The sequence below is a fragment of the Eublepharis macularius genome, chromosome 18, assembly GCF_028583425.1.
Source record: "Eublepharis macularius isolate TG4126 chromosome 18, MPM_Emac_v1.0, whole genome shotgun sequence".
NCBI lineage: Eukaryota > Metazoa > Chordata > Lepidosauria > Squamata > Eublepharidae > Eublepharis > Eublepharis macularius.
The window spans coordinates 40,633,010-40,647,824 of record NC_072807.1 but is presented as its reverse complement, the minus strand read 5'-3'; the positions used below and the strand labels follow the sequence as shown (position 1 = coordinate 40,647,824).

The window sequence follows — 14,815 nt, the reverse complement described above, 5'->3', positions numbered from 1 at the left end:
CCAGCCGGCTGCGCGCGCCCTCGCCGCAGGGCATGCCGGGAGGTGTGGTCCGTCCGCCGCATCCCCCGCAGAGCGCTCCCCCCTCCCCCCAAGAAAGCCCCGCCGAGAGAGGCGCCGCGGGGGCGAGAGAGCAGGTTGATCCCGCGCCCGAAGCACGCGCCTCTCCGCTGTGCGTGGCGGGCATCGGCTGCGCCGACACGCGGGTGCGCAGGCCTCGCAGGAAGAAACGCGTCTGAGCGCGCCCTCTTCATACAGAACCCACCATGCAGCTCTGCGGTTATCAGAAGGAAGTATTGCTCCAGATGGTTTATCGCACATTGGTAAAAGGACCCCTAAGATGCCTCTCCAAGGGAAGAAAGGCCACTCCTTGAACAGCAGGTATTAGTTAACAGACACTGCTAGGTGCTTCACAAGGGAGAGGCCTCAAGTCTTGCTTTATAAAAATAAAAATTAACACCTGCAGGATCCCAAATTTCCACAGTAACATCCTAACTCTGATGGAGGAATTGCAGCCTGGCTTTTTTTCTGCCATGACTGCCGATTTCTAGGTAAGACAAAATAGTAAAGAATCCAATAGCACCTTTAAGACTAACCAATTTTATTGTAGCATAAGCTTTCGAGAACCACAGCTCTCTTATTCAGATGCATGTGACAAAGAGCTGTGGTTCTCAAAAGCTTATGCTACAGTATAGTTGGGTAGTCTTAAAGGTGCTATTGGACTCTTCACCATTTTGCAACTACAGACTAACAACAGTGAACTCCTCTGGATCTATGACCAGGTAAGACAGACACTGTCCACAGCGGGCACCCGGGAGCACACGAGATCTTCAGGTCCATGACAACATTCGGGTACTTTGAATTTTGCACACGAGACAGCCTGGCTGAAAGCTTTCTCACCTACCTTTTCCAAATGCTAATGAGAACTGTAAGGAACAGCTCACATAGTATTTTTAATTACATTCTCATTTAGCTGCAAACACTGGAATAAACCAGGTAATGCCTGGCAGGTCCGGAAGCCCGGCCCAGCAGGCTACAAAAAGGCCGTATTGGGTGAACGCCTCCCATGAGGGCCCCTTCACTTCACGCATGGTTCTGTTGCTGCTAGTTTCAGTCTGACCCCAAATGTCCACAGCTCTGAAGCTGCAGGAGCCGCCTTGAGGACACCAAGCGCATGCAAGGAGGCACACTGCGTGCACAGCACAGGGGAGTCTGCTGGCGGCTCCTGCCAAGCACTTCCCTCCCCAGCTCTGATTCAGGAGCCAACGGCCACAGCTGTGGCAAGAGCCACTGTAGCCGCCCTTCGGCAGAACCACCTCAGACGACCAGACACAGTTCCTAGTCCGAGTATTCTCTAGATGCCATCTTAGGCAAGAGGAAAACAAGCCACCCGCAATGGCTATGTAAGATGGGCCACGTGCACCTTCCCAGTTCCGGGGGAGGGGGGACCTTGCACCACAGCGGTGCAAGGGCTCCAATGAGGACATGCACAGCAGCTCTCTGTTTTACCCTTCCCAGAAGCTGCTACAGAGAAAACAGCAGTGCCATGAAGCTGCCTGATCCTGAAACAGACCTGGCCCATCTAAGCAGCTTTCCGGGGTCTCACCTCACTTATCAATGGATACTTTGGGGGGTGCCGGCAGGGATTGGGCCTGGGGCCTCCTGCACACAAGCCAAGTGCCAAGCCCTTGAGCCCCTCCACAGCATCAAGGCAGAGCACACGGACTCTCCTCCTGCAGCAGGACACCCGCCCCCCCCCGCCCCCCCCAGGGCAGTGTGCCCAGCCTGCACCAGAGACCCCTGTCCCCCACCCTTCCCAGTCCAAAATACTCTCCAGTTCTCATCCCAGCAATCCTCAGAGGGCACTCGGAAAGCAGCTGCTGAAACAGTCTCACCTTTGCCAGGAAACGGCTCTTCAAGGTCCCTTCCCACTTGCCCTATTGTTGCTGCCGCTCTGAGGCCCAAGAAAGCCAAGCCACTGCCCCCCTGCCCATTTCTCTGGTCTCTGCTGCTCCCCCCTCCTCCGTTTCCTCCCCCCCCCCGACTTCCCACCTCAGAGGAACTTGGCCCCAAGGGCAGCTGTGCTGTTGGAACAAGTAGTGCTGGGAATGGCCCTCCCGTTCCCAGGAGGGACGCAGGAGACTCTTCAGAGCATGGAGCAAGAATCAAATGTCTGGGGGGGGGGGAGAGCCCAACCATGCCAGGATCTGCCTTGGGCACTGGCGGAGGAAATACACCTGGCCAACAGAATGACGGGAAGATGTTAAGGAAGTCAGACAAGAGATGCTGAAACAAAACCATGCGGGCAAGGTTGGCCTGGCAGGGGCAGGGGTCGGCTGCAAAGAGAAACCCTGTTCTGGCCTGCGTGCTGGTGAGTGAGTGTGCGTGAAAGCCCAAGCGTGCTTCTCCCTTGGACACGCCCTCTAAGCGCCAGATCCTCGAATCCAGTGGCAAAAGCCAGTGCGAGGCTCATCCCAGTGCCTCTGAAGAGGACTTGCCCTCGGGCACAAGCATGAGGTGGGGAGGAATCAGGAAAATGCCCCCCCCCCGTGATTTCTTTTGTAAGGGCAGGGATTTCTATTTGGAAACAAGCTGTTAAACCCTTCCTAGGAGTCGTGCATGCGGCCTTCAGAATTAACCAAAAACTGACACATTTATTGTGACGACCCTTCATGGCCCACTAATCTTATGTTCTGGAACAAACACTGGAAAAAGACGGAAGTTTGGACTACACCTAACACTACGCAAGGTTCATAGCACTTGACAGCTTCAGCTAGTAGACAAGTAACTGGACATTCCTGGTGACTGTTTTAAAATAAATATTGCTTCGTTTTTCTCTCAGCCTCAGATCCTCCAAAACGTTAAAAAAGAACCCTTCATAACAGAGGACAGAACTAACGCCAACGGGGCCACGGCTGCAAACACTCCTCCGAGGGGGCTAAAATCCAGGGGCCCCAGACAGGCCCCTGCCAGGCTCCACAGCGGCCAGGAGGTCATATCTTATCCATTTCTAGCAACGCGTTCCATGTGCATAAAACCAGGACCCCGCAATCAATCAAGAGTCTTCGTTTTAGAGCCAGCATTTTAAAAAACACAACAGGAGTCTTGTGGCACCATAAGGAATAACTAAAAGATTGCCTTGGAGTTCTCCTGATGAAAACACGGGCAGGGAGAAAAGAGCCCAGCCGGAGAAGAGAAAGCGAGCAGAACTGCCCTCCCCTGGAAAGGGAGCTGACGAATGACCGCTCTCCTCTCTGCAAGGGACCGCCTCTCCCCCTCGACATCCGGCTGTCACGCATCGGTGCTCGAGGCGGGCGGCCCTCCAGTCTCCCTGCTGCGCATCAGCTGCACATCCTTGTCGGCCATGCAAGTGTCACAGCCCCAGACTGCGGACGCTTCTGCCGTGAGCAACCCATAGGCCGACTCAGTCATTCCTGTGCAGATCCGATGAAACCACTTTTGGCAGGAAGCTTCGCACAAGATGGCGTCCTGGTCGTCATTCACCTCGTGTGTGCAAATCCCACAGGGATAGACGGGTTCCGAGGGGGGGTGGCTGTGCTGGCCGGAGCGCAAAGCAAGCTGGCTGCCCTTCTCTGTCCCGCCTCCTTCTGCAGCCCCACGCGGCAAATGAGGCTTGCTCGGGGTTCCATTGGCACGGCTGCTGTTCAAGGCTTCCACAGCCTTAGGCGGGTGGCTCTCTGGGCCTGCTGGCACGTGCCGGGTTGCAGGTTTCAGGTCCACATTCCCCGAGCTCCCCCCGTCGTCTGTGCTGTGCTGGAGGTGCTGGGCGGGAGGCGTGCTGTGCTTATTTGCACCCGGCTTCTGCAAAGGCTTGTTCTGGCTATAGTGGTTTGGCAGTGGGACGTAGGGATGGTTTGATTCCATTTGGGAATTGTTGAAATTTGGATTATTGCCGGGTCCAAAATGCAGTGGAATTTCATGGTGTGGCATCTGGGTGTTATTCTGGGGAGGGACGTGACCGAAGTTTTCCCCAGGGTTCGGCGGTCTGAAGTGTGGACTGGGCATGGCGGTGTTTGGAGTCACGTTGGTGCTGTAGGGCGGCTGGTTTCCAAAACCTGCATTTTCAGGTGGCCCAAAGTTAATCGCCTGAGGCCGGCTGAAGACCATCCCTACCGGGTTCTGGGGAAACGGGTGGGGCTGGTTTCTGAGCGCGTAAGAAGCACCGTATGGCGAGGACATTCTGGGGAGCAGATGGGGTGGCATTCTGAAAGCGTTGTAGCCGCCAAAGCCAGGGTAGTTGGGATTGGCAAAAGAAGGGCTTCCCACCGGCAGCGGTTTGTAGCAAATCGTGTTGTAGTTATCGTCAAATGGATTGGCTGCTACCAGGTGATCCGAGCTGGGATTCGGTGGTGGAGCGTATTCCGAGGGCGGGGGGAAGCAGGAGCCCTGAAAAGCCAATGGCCAGAGAAGCGGGGTATAAATAAAACATTTTTTCCTCCCGTTTCACCAGTTTCCCCCTTTTCATTTTTGGCCTTAAAATACTCCATGCTGCAGCTTTTATTTATTCATTCACCCACAGTCACCTTGTGCCAATGCTCCTGCAGTGGGTCCTTTTCCTGGTGCAGGGGCCACCGGCCAAGCATTCGGAACTCCTCTTTCACCATTCAAAAAGGTTCTTACAACTGAAAGGTCTTTCTTTGTGACTTTTCTTGCACTGAGAACTAGTTTGATGGAGTGGTTAAGATAGGCAGGACTCTGATCTGGAGAGCCGGGTATGATTCCCCACTCCTCCTCCGCTTGAAGCCAGCCGGGTGACCTTGGGTCAGCCACGGCTCTCTCAGCCCCACCACCCCATAGGGTGTTTTGTTGTGGGGATAATAATAGCATACTTTGTAAACCGCTCTGAGTGGGAGTTATGTTGTCCTGGAGGGCAGTACATAAATCGAATGTTATTATTTATTACTGTTAGTCTCAACAAATAAACTGATTGTGCATTTCCAATAATGCTATCTAATCCCTGCATTTTTACAAGTCAACAACTTGTAATTGTTTTCCTCATTCTTTGCTGAATGGATCCTGCCTGTCTGATCAAGCACAAATATTCTGTGATTGTACAGTGGGCTCCAGGCTCAGGCCACAGAGGAAGAGGCTGGCTGAAGGAAAGCCCCCCCCCCCCCGCCCATCACAAGAAGTGTTGTTCCCCCCCTCCCCGGAAGCTGCAGGCAGCAGACAGAAGGGGGACAGCCACCTGTCAGCACGCTTCTGGACAGCTACAGGGCAACTGAGAAATGGCACCCCTCCGTTAAAACCCTCCCCTGAGCACCGGCTGAGAAATAGAAAGTGGCTGACTGGCCCCCTGCAGCTGGGCACACGAGGCCCCTTTGCTGCTCCCTCGGCCACTTCCCAGCAAGCGACAGGAACGACCCTATCCGGGCAGGGTCAGGCAGAGAGAGGTCCGCCGAAAGGGGGCTCTCGAGAGGGGCTTAATGGAAGAGCTGCTCCCGAAGCGGCGCCGCGGGGGCTTTGCTCCCCTCCCCGAAGCAGGGGCTCTCCGAGAGACGGGGAGGGCCCTCCCGAGAGACGGGGAGGGCCCTCCCAGCCCTCCCACTCCTCCCTGGCTGGATTTTTCGCCTGGAGAAACACCCCCAGAAAGCTGCTCACCTGAGCCGTTGACTTGCGCTTCTTCTTCTCGGGGCTTGCCAGCTGCACTCCCGGGCCGCCTAATCCTTCCAATCCACCATCACCACCTGCGGGATTGGAAGTTACCGAGTCCTGCGTTTATCTCTGCGAGGGGACTCGCCCGGCAGGGCAGGCCCCTCTGAGACCTGTCCATGTTTGTGCGCATCTCTCTCTCTCTCGGCACATAAACACGTGCGCGCACGCCCCCATTCCAAATGCTGCGTGTGTCCTCCCTCCCCCCCCCCCCCACCCCAGAAAGGACCAGCCGGTGGCCCCTGCGACCCCCGGCCCCGCCGCCGCCCCCCAGCCTCCGACGGGGCCTCTGGACGCGGAGTCCGGCGATTCTGCGCTGGTGGCCGGCGGCGGGGTTCGCCTGCCGGGAAGGAAGGCAGGCAGGCAGGCAGGCAGGCGCCCCACCGCTGCCGGGCGGTCCCTTCGGGCTCCACTGCCGGCCCCGAGGCCCCATTTCCAGGCGCGCCTCACCGGCCCCGAAGCAGAGAGCCTGGCTGGGGCGGCCTCCGGGCTCCAGGGCCGGCCGCGGCGGGTCTTCCCGGCTCCCCGTCCGTGGCGACCCAGCCGGGCGAGAGGCGTCTCTCTGCCCCAGCCAACGGCCCCTCCTCGGCCCGGCCCTCGAGAAGCGGCGAGGCGGGAAAGAAGCGGCGGAGCCCCGGGAGAGGCCCGGCCAGGCCAGGCCCGGTCCGCCGGCGAGGGGCCTTCGCCAGGGGCCGGGAGCCTCACCTCGCCTCGCGGGCCTCTCTGCGCCCACCGACCAGGCCCGGGCGGCCAGGGAGCGCGGCGAGGCCCGGCGGGGGGCCCGAGCATGTGCAGAGCGCCCCGCCGCGGCCCTCGGGGAGAAGCGGGGCCTGCGGGCGGGCGGGCAGGCGGGCCTACCTCGGGCTCTCTTGAGGGCCGCGGCGGGCTCCTTCTCGTGTTCCGCGGACATCGCCGGCGCACCATCGCTCCCCGCCCGCTCGCCCGCCCGCCGACCCAGCGCCGCCTCGCTCGGCCTCTCCGGGGCGGGGCCGGCCGGCTTCGGAGGCGCCGAGCCCGCCCGCCCGCCCGCGGGGAGGCGCCTGCGGGGAGGGCCCGCCTGGCTCTGGGCGCGCGGCCGCGAGGAGGCCCTTCCTGGGCGGCCCGGCCCGGCCCGGCGGGGGAGCGGAGCCGCCTGCTGCCTGCCCGCCTTGGCCCGCCCGGAGGCCCCCCGGGGCGAGGGAGGCGGGAGCCCCAGGCCGCCCCCGCAGCCCTCAAGCCCCGGCAGACCCACGAGCCCCCGCGGGCGGGCGGAGCGGCTCCGGGCGGGGTCCCCGGGGCGGGGGCGCCTCCTTCCCTCCCCCCCCCCGGCCGGCCTTGGCGGCACCGGGGCGGCAAGTGCCCCGAGCCCCCCCCCCTTTCTCTGACCTGGACTGGACGCGTGTTGGACGGGGGAGGGGGGCTTCACACGTGCACACCGCAGGAGCGAAGGCCTGTTTAGGCGTCACCCCATAAGCCAGTGAGTTGCCGAGCCGGCCAGGGCCTCGGGTGGGCCGCACAGGCAGGCGGACAGAGCTGCCCCCCGCCCCCGCCCCCCCAGCCCTCTGGTCAGGCCGCCCGGTTTAAAGGCGTGTTCTCGGGGGGGGGGCGCTGGGGGCTCCAAGCCCGCTCGGCCAAGGCTGCAACCGAAGCATTTTAGGGGTAGTCCCAGAGGGCCCCCCCCCTCCTGCCTGCCTACCTGGGGCTGTGCTGCTCACTGGGCCATCCTGTCTCTGCTACCTCCAGTGCTCAAAAACTTTGACCCATTGCAGAAAATTCTGCAGACACTGAAAAGAAAATTGCTTCTCAAAGAAAACAAGCTACCTTTTACTAAAGGAAACTTTTATTCAAACTGTGCAATCCATCAGTATTTAGACAGCAGTTTTATAAACATTTTGGCATTGAAACTTCTACTCATTTTTGGCATGACATTTGTGCTAGTATAAGAACAAGCCTGGGAGAGGCAGAGAAACACACCAGGTTAACATTCACTACAATGCTATAAAAAAGAACTTTGTAAAAAAATCCACATTATTATTAAACAAAACACAAAAAAGACATTTAAAAAGTACATTCATGATCACGGCAAACAGCAGCTGCCCTTGCGCCATGGAATTCACAGAGCTGATCCCCTGAGTCAAATATAAAATTAATATAATTCAGCCGTGTCCTCCATTTGCCGGTCAGCTGCTGCCGCCCTTACAAGAAAACAGCAGAAGGAGTGACAGGATCCAGAACACCCACCGCTGGAGAAATACAACTGGCTCCCACACTTGCAATTCATTCACATCTTTAAAATACAACAAAAGGAAACAAAACCCAACCTTAAAAAAAAAAGCCTAGGTCCCAGATACAAGAAATGTACCTCAAGCCCCAAACAGATGTAAGGGGTGTATGCAAAGCACATGTGCAACAGGGAGCTCCCCCCCCCCCTTCTCCTGGAGGAGAAATGGACTCAACCCCCCATCTAAGCCACACAGCCAAGCTCATAGGTAAGAGATGCATGTTGATGTCATTCATCCCAGACACAAAGCTCTGGCTTTTGGGTCCACATCACAACGAAAATATACCCTTGGGATCAATGAGTGGCTAAAGTCATATTTGGGGGTGGGGTGGCAGGGAAGGTGGCAACCACAAAAGAGAAATTCTCCCCACTTCCAGAACTTGGGGTCTGTGGATAGAATCACCGTCACTGAACCACCTGTGGGGGTTTGTGCCTGTGCAGATTTGCCCCACGCACAAAGCACACCGCTTAGATGAATGTCGGCGTCCCTGCCACTTGGAATGCAGGTAAAGGATCAAATTCTCAACACACCACTTACTCCAGAGGTATTTCTTTGGTATCCCACTGATATCAATGGGACTACTCCAGAGTATCTGTTTTGCAGAGAACAGCCTTGGTACCCAAAGCCAAATTCCGCTAGAGTCAAAGGAAATTCTCCTCCCTTGGCTGAGGGAAAGGATAAAACAATGGCAGTTTTCTTGCTTGGCCAGTCTTTGGAAATCTTGGATGCCTAAGCCAATTCACATTCCCCGAAGAGGATTTCTGTGACACAAGGCTGCTCTGGTGGGCAGGAGCCTGGGAAGGCAAAACGTGTGTGGATGTGGACCGGGGGGGGGGGGCGGTGCAGGTCTGGAAGGACACATCATAACCTAATCATAACCTAATGCAAATGAGAAAAAACAAAGCAAAGAGACCTACCTAACGCCTCTATGCTGAGGTAACCTTAAATATCTTTGGTTGTCTCCATTTGCTGCTAGAAAGTACCTGAAGAGAAACACAATTTCTCTGGCTAGCACTGCAGGTGAGGACATTGTCTGTAGCAAACAGGACCTCTTTGGCATCACAGGCAAGCCCCGCTCCCAGACTAGGCCACGGAGAAGAGGCTGCCTGCTCGTGTTCCTTGGCTCAGCTTTGGTGGGTGGAGGCTGGTGCGGGCCAAGGCACGTCCCACAGAACTCAGGCCATGGGGCTGGACAGAGACCTGGGCTATCTGGAAGCTTGCAAGCTCTAGCCCAACAGGAAGGGGCTCTGGGCTCGCTTCCCTCCAGCCTTTGGGGTCAAGGGGACAGCTACTGCTCTGTGAAGAGCCACGCAGCCAGCCGCAGAACAGCCCTGTGACCACGCAGCAGAGCCCACGTTCACAGAGTCCCAAGCAGCATCTGGAAGCGATCAAAAAGGGTCAGCACTCATAGCAAACAAGTCTTTGGAGAAGAAAATGGTCACCCCGGACATATCAGCTCTTTGCGCGTTTGACAGACAAGGGGCCAGTCTGAAAGGTGCCGTGGGGAGCTTCACACAACGGCCAAGATACTCTTGTCTAAGTTCTGCTGTACGCTAAATAATTTTGTCCAACGAGACCAAAAAAATAAATCTTTGGTGAGAAGAATTTCTTTTTCTTCAGCAAGTAGATATAAAAATCATTTAAAATATTCTAATACTGGACTGCCAAAGAGCTAATTGCTGAAGAAAAGGAAAACATAATTACACTTGGAAGTCTTTGGAATTGTTATTTCAACTTTCTTTTTAAAAGGATCTTGTAACAATAAGGTAGTTAAAATTGGAATAACTAATCTAGTCAACCAATTACTACAATCCAGAGAAGCCCGACAGTTCGGTTCTCTTCTGCTTCTGGTTAGTAGCTACATAGGCAATAAAATGTATTCAAACCTATACTTTTCAACTAGTGTAATCACTTTTTGGAAAATATGCAGCTTCTTTTTCTACAGAAAATTCTTTGGTACAAGATTATTATCATTAAAGCCTTTGTATCAAGACAATGGTGAAAGGTGAACATGCCGTGTCTGGCACGGCCCTAGGACACACGCACACACACATGCACACTTACTTGCAGGCTAAACATCTAGAGGAGTTGCCAACCAATCCACCAAAGCCAAAGAACTGTTGCTCCCCCTTCACCCGGCACAAGGGGACGCTTGCCTGGGGAGGGGGGGTCACCCAGGGAAGCTTCATCGCCGCTCGCTGCTGGTGGAAGAAACCAAGGGAAGGTTGGGCCGGGGAAGGGAAGGCCTATCTGGCCTGGCTTTGGGGCTGTGGCTCACAGTCACACTCGCAAAACTCAAACAACACGCGATACCCTGTCAGTTTGCCCCACGTTGCTGTGAGGCAGCTTCAAAATCACCAACTGCGCCCTGAGTACAGGAAAACAACAACATCAGAATCACTTTCCAAGGAGGTAGTATCGAGGAGGCGGAGGAGTCGTCTGGCCCCAGGCCAGCAAGAGTCGGTTCAACTCAGCCCCTGGCTGCTTCTTTCCGTGCAGCGCTCCGGAGCTCAGGCCGGCAGGGGCAGCTGCCAGTTCGGAGGCAAGAGACGGCGGCGAGCGCTTGGTCCAGCCCCACCACTCCCAACCCTCAAGGCCATTTCTGTCCCCAACCTGCTGAGAGTATTTTAAGGCATCTTTCTGTACTCTGAAGCAACTTCATGAATACACACACAGAAAAAAAGGCATAAGGCAAACCTGTGATTTCGGAACACAGCACGGAAGGCACCGTTGCTAGGAAGCAGCAGGGAATGCTCCAGGTCTAGCATTACCGGTCTGGTCCGGCCAAATTTGGGAAGCAGAAATGAGCGCTGAGCCCCAACACATCTGCCACAACATCTCCTGGCACTGAGCATCATGAGGAGAAGGCACGACTGTTTGAAGCAGGCTGGGACTGGGTTCCGAGGGGGGGAGCGGCAGCGGGCGGACTCCTTCCTTCTGGAGCGCTGGGAGGGCTGCAGCCTCCACGTTCCAAACTGGCACAGCTGGCCAGGCCAGGCCATTCCCACAGGGGCTGCCCAGCATGGCAGGCCTGGGCTACGCTGGCTTCTGCCGCCGCCCCAGCAGCTCCGCTCTCTTCCTTCTACTGCCCAGCTGTACCACTCCCTTCTGCAAGCCAGAGCTTCAGCTGAACAACTCTGCTCACCGACCTACACAACTCCTTCCAGCACAAGCATGCACCCACACACTAACACACACAAAAGGGGAAGGGGGAGAAACGCTACTAGGAAGTATCGTCAGTTACAGAGCCGAGACCAACTCTCAACACACAGATGAGGCAATGGAGCTGCTCTTCAGAGTTCACCGCCTGGTAAACTGAGGTAGATATTCAGCAAAGGGGCGGCCCTTTGCTCCAGTGATACATATATAGAGATATAGATATATAAACCCTTCTTCTTTTCCCTCCCCTTTCACATTGTTGATCAAGGAACATTCAGACTGAGTGAGTTTAACACATTAACAAAAAAGCCACACGCTGTGGACAGAAAGGGGGGCGTCACCCGGTGGCCTGGCAGGCCGCCCCACATAAAGCTTGGGCTTCCTGTTCATTGTCCTTGAACAGACACCCCCGGGACTGGCCTGGCCTGGCCTGGCCAGCAACTCAGTTCTGTCCTGGTAGCAGCCGCTGGAGGGAAGGAGGGGGGATTTGGTCCGGTGGCTCTTTGGAGGCACTCAGGATGGGCCGCATGGGCACACGCAAGTCGAGGCCTTCCCAAGAAGCAGAGGTGGCAGAGGTGCCCACAGAGAGGCGCACCTCTTCGCTGGACTCATGCGAGAACCTCCCGGAATCGCCAGTGTCGTGGCTTCCTTCACTGTTTGCCGAATGCTCCGTGTCGGTCGTGCTGCTGTACGCTGCCTCGTAGCTCGGCTGGTGCTCTGCAGGCCCACGGCAGCACCCGTCGCCAACAAGGATGGCAGTGCCCGACTGGTACACGCAGGTTGCTGTGGCACATTGCTTCTGGGGCTGGAGAGCATACAAAGAAGGAAAAAGTTTACCAATAAACCCCGGAAACACTCTTGACGGCACACAAGAGCTACCTTGCCCTGGGGGTGGAAGGGCATCAACCAGGCTCCGAGCTGGGAGTTCCCCTTATGGAAGGCAAGAAAATGAAGCAGCCTTCCAGGGAATCAGGTCCCGGGGCCCTCCAAGCCGTGAGGAGCGTGCCAGGGCCTAAGCCTCACCCAGCAGCCTGCCCACCCAGGCGCTGTGGAATGAGGGACCGAGCTACAACTGCTCCCTACAAACGCTGGGTTTTGCCACTGACTCACGCCTCTTCCCTTTCTAATGCACACTCCCTCCAGCCAACGGCCCACCTCTCTCCAGCTTCTGCAAAGCCACCCTATTGCTAAGCAGCCACAGAAGATACGGAGATGTATTTTGGGTCTGAGGCAAGACTGGGGAGCTTGCTAAGAAACAGGCTCACAACACCAACCTGTCATTCATGCACCATCTGCTATGGCTACCCCTGTAGAGGGTGAGTACCACACCGGAGCCGGCCAAGACAGACACTCTTCTCAGGGCAAAGACAGATGTGATATTTTCAACTGCCGAGGATCCCTTTGGAGGCCCCCTCACAGCGTCCAACCCAAACATGTACTTCTCGGCTGGAGCTCTGGGGAATTGGTGCTGCCCGCTTACAGCACAAGCATCTCTCTGTACAGCACTGGCTGGCGGGCTCCTGTCCCGGGGTCTCCTAGAAGCCCGCTCTCAAATCCCCAGAGCTGTTTTCTACCTTAAAATGTCTCTTTCTGCTCAGAAGGCAAGAACCAGATAGCTGAACATCCTCGCAGCGCTTTCAAAAATAAAAAGTATATATAGGTGGACGAGTAGCCTGACGCACGGGAGCAAGGCAGGCAGTGTCCTGTTTGCAGGAGCGCCTGCCTCCCATTCCTTTGCACTGGGCAGCCAAGCTCTGCACTGCAAGGTCGCTTCTTTTAACACGACACCGGCCTTCACCCCTGCAACATCTCCCTTTGAGCCTGATCCTGATCCCGGGGCACTCCCAAGCAGGGAGGCAGAACAGAATGCGCCCAGCAGCAACTGTGGCCATTCGCTGCAGACGATGCATGTCAATTCCCTCAAGGGTCAACAGCTCACACGCACCTCCAAATCCACCAGCCTGCACCCACGGTTATTCTGGACCTGTCAGTTCCAAACCCCGCTGGGCAATGATGAAAGTAGCAAATTCATATTTGCTAAGGACTGTGGAAAACACTCTCTTCTTCAAGGCTTCAGAATTGGGCAGGGTGCAGAGCACGATAGACCATAATAATCCGGGGTCTTTGTGATGTGATCGCAGCACACAAGGGGAGGGGTGGGGCTGGTCTGGACCAACCTCAAGAGCCACTGTCACACCTGAAGCGGTTCAAGACTGAAGTCCCCCTCCCGCCCCCCGCCCCCTACACACCCAAGCCATACAGGGGTATCCCTCCGCTGTTCTGGCTGGTTACCTCTTCCAACTTCCCCTTCTTCAAGTCTTGGAAGAACGTCCACTTCTTCTTAGAGCTGCTGTTTGTGACTGGGCCGTAGCTGTTGATAATGAGATCCGTGCCTCCCTGAGAGAGAGCGAGAGAGCGGCATCTAGTTGTATTAACAGAACTTAAAAAGAGCCCAGGCAAGTCAGTCCAAATGACCCCGCGGTCCGACATCCTGCTTCCAATGGTGGGCAGCCAGGCACCTCTGAGAACCCAGAAGCAGAGGATGTCCTAATTGGCCCCCAGCAGCTGCTGTTCCAAGGTACGCTGCCTCTGAACGTGGAGGTTTCATTGGCTACATGGATTTCATACATGAACAGCTTGAAAGAGACCCCGCTTCGAAAGCGCACTCTGCTACAGAAGGTTGCTGAGCGCCCTTGGGCCAGCCACACACACTCAGCCTAGCCTCCTTCACAGGATCGTTGTGAGTGAGGATGAAACGGGAGAGAGGAGAATGCTAAAGCCACTTTGGGCCCCCAGGCGGGGGAAAGGTGGGACAGATGGTAAATAAATGAGAACTCCATTTGGACCGCCCTGAATCCCCACCGCAGCGCCCCCCTCTTCTTTTTCGAAGGCAACTGAAAGGCCTGCGGTTCTGCACGAGGAGCCCTGCCGCGCCCGCCTGGGACATGCTGGTGGCACAGCACCTGAACGAAAACTGCCCGGAGGCCTCTCGGCTCACCAGCTGCTGCTTACGTTTGTACGGTGCATTTGGGTTTCTAAGTGGCTGTGAAGCCAGGGTAAAAATATTTAAACCGACTTCACTGCATGCCCCCAAATTCTAGGAGAGGAAGAAAACATTCTTCCGCACTCTGCGCTCCATAAACGTCTGTTCTGCTCCTCTTCCCCTGAAGTCCCCGCTGAAGTCTGTTAAGGAGCCCTGAGGTCCCGCAGGCTTTCTGGGGCTGCAGGGGCAGAGCACATCCGATCTGAAAGGGCCTCCGAATGCATCAAGAGCAAACTCTGTGGCTCAGCACGGATCAAGACAGACGAGGCGGCTCCCTCCCCGGCACCGCCTAAAGGGACCCTGAGATACACCAGACTGAGCAGCCCTCTGGACAACAGCCCCCTCTGCTTGGCTCCTGGTCAGGAGGGCCGGGCGGGCAGATTCCGGCAAAACCACGAGCAGGTGAGGGGTGGCACACCTTGGCATCAAGGAAGCTGCTTCCCACAATCCTTGGCAAGAGGGAACTCTCATTCTCCACGACGGCCTCCACGCTCTTGCCCGACTCGCTGGCTCCACCCGAGGAAAGGCTACTGCCTGAGAGATGGCCGGAGCCTCGCGGGACGCTTTTGGGAGCAGCTGACTTCCTGCAGCACACGAAGCACAAGGGTGGGTGAGCCTCCAGCAGACGGAGCCGCCTCCCTGCCCCCCCGCTCCAAAGACCAGGAGTCAAGCGGCACAGCCC

The 14,815-nt window shown here is 56.5% G+C and overlaps 2 protein-coding genes across 2 annotated transcripts in view; both read right to left on the bottom strand.

Annotated features, from left to right (window-relative positions):
• Positions 1-2,631: 2,631 nt before the first annotated feature.
• PYGO1 (pygopus family PHD finger 1) lies at positions 2,632-6,606 on the bottom strand. Its single transcript, XM_055002755.1, has 3 exons — positions 6,529-6,606; positions 5,620-5,705; positions 2,632-4,404 (listed from the first exon to the last, which is right to left on the bottom strand). Exons 1-3 carry the CDS (start codon positions 6,578-6,580, stop codon positions 3,289-3,291), a joined length of 1,254 nt encoding a protein of 417 aa, XP_054858730.1. The 5' UTR covers positions 6,581-6,606; the 3' UTR covers positions 2,632-3,288.
• Positions 6,607-11,532: 4,926 nt separating this feature from the next.
• The window catches only part of PRTG (protogenin), a 49,461-nt gene continuing 46,178 nt past the window's right edge, over positions 11,533-14,815 (bottom strand). The window contains exons 19-21 of the mRNA XM_055002312.1: positions 14,552-14,717; positions 13,383-13,487; positions 11,533-11,895 (exon numbers count right to left, since the gene is read on the bottom strand). Coding sequence (XP_054858287.1) covers positions 11,533-11,895; positions 13,383-13,487; positions 14,552-14,717 — 634 coding nt within the window. The remainder of the gene's footprint in view (positions 11,896-13,382; positions 13,488-14,551; positions 14,718-14,815) is intronic.

Coding starts and splice junctions, on each gene's coding strand:
- PYGO1 (XM_055002755.1), bottom strand. CDS start 6,580: ATGTCCGCGGAACACGAGAAGGAGCCCGCCGCGGCCCTCAAGAGAGCC. Junction 5,706..6,528: donor GGCCCTCAAGAGAGCCCGAG/GTAGGCCCGCCT, acceptor CCAATCCCGCAG/GTGGTGATGGTGGATTGGAA. Junction 4,405..5,619: donor AGCGCAAGTCAACGGCTCAG/GTGAGCAGCTTT, acceptor TTGGCTTTTCAG/GGCTCCTGCTTCCCCCCGCC.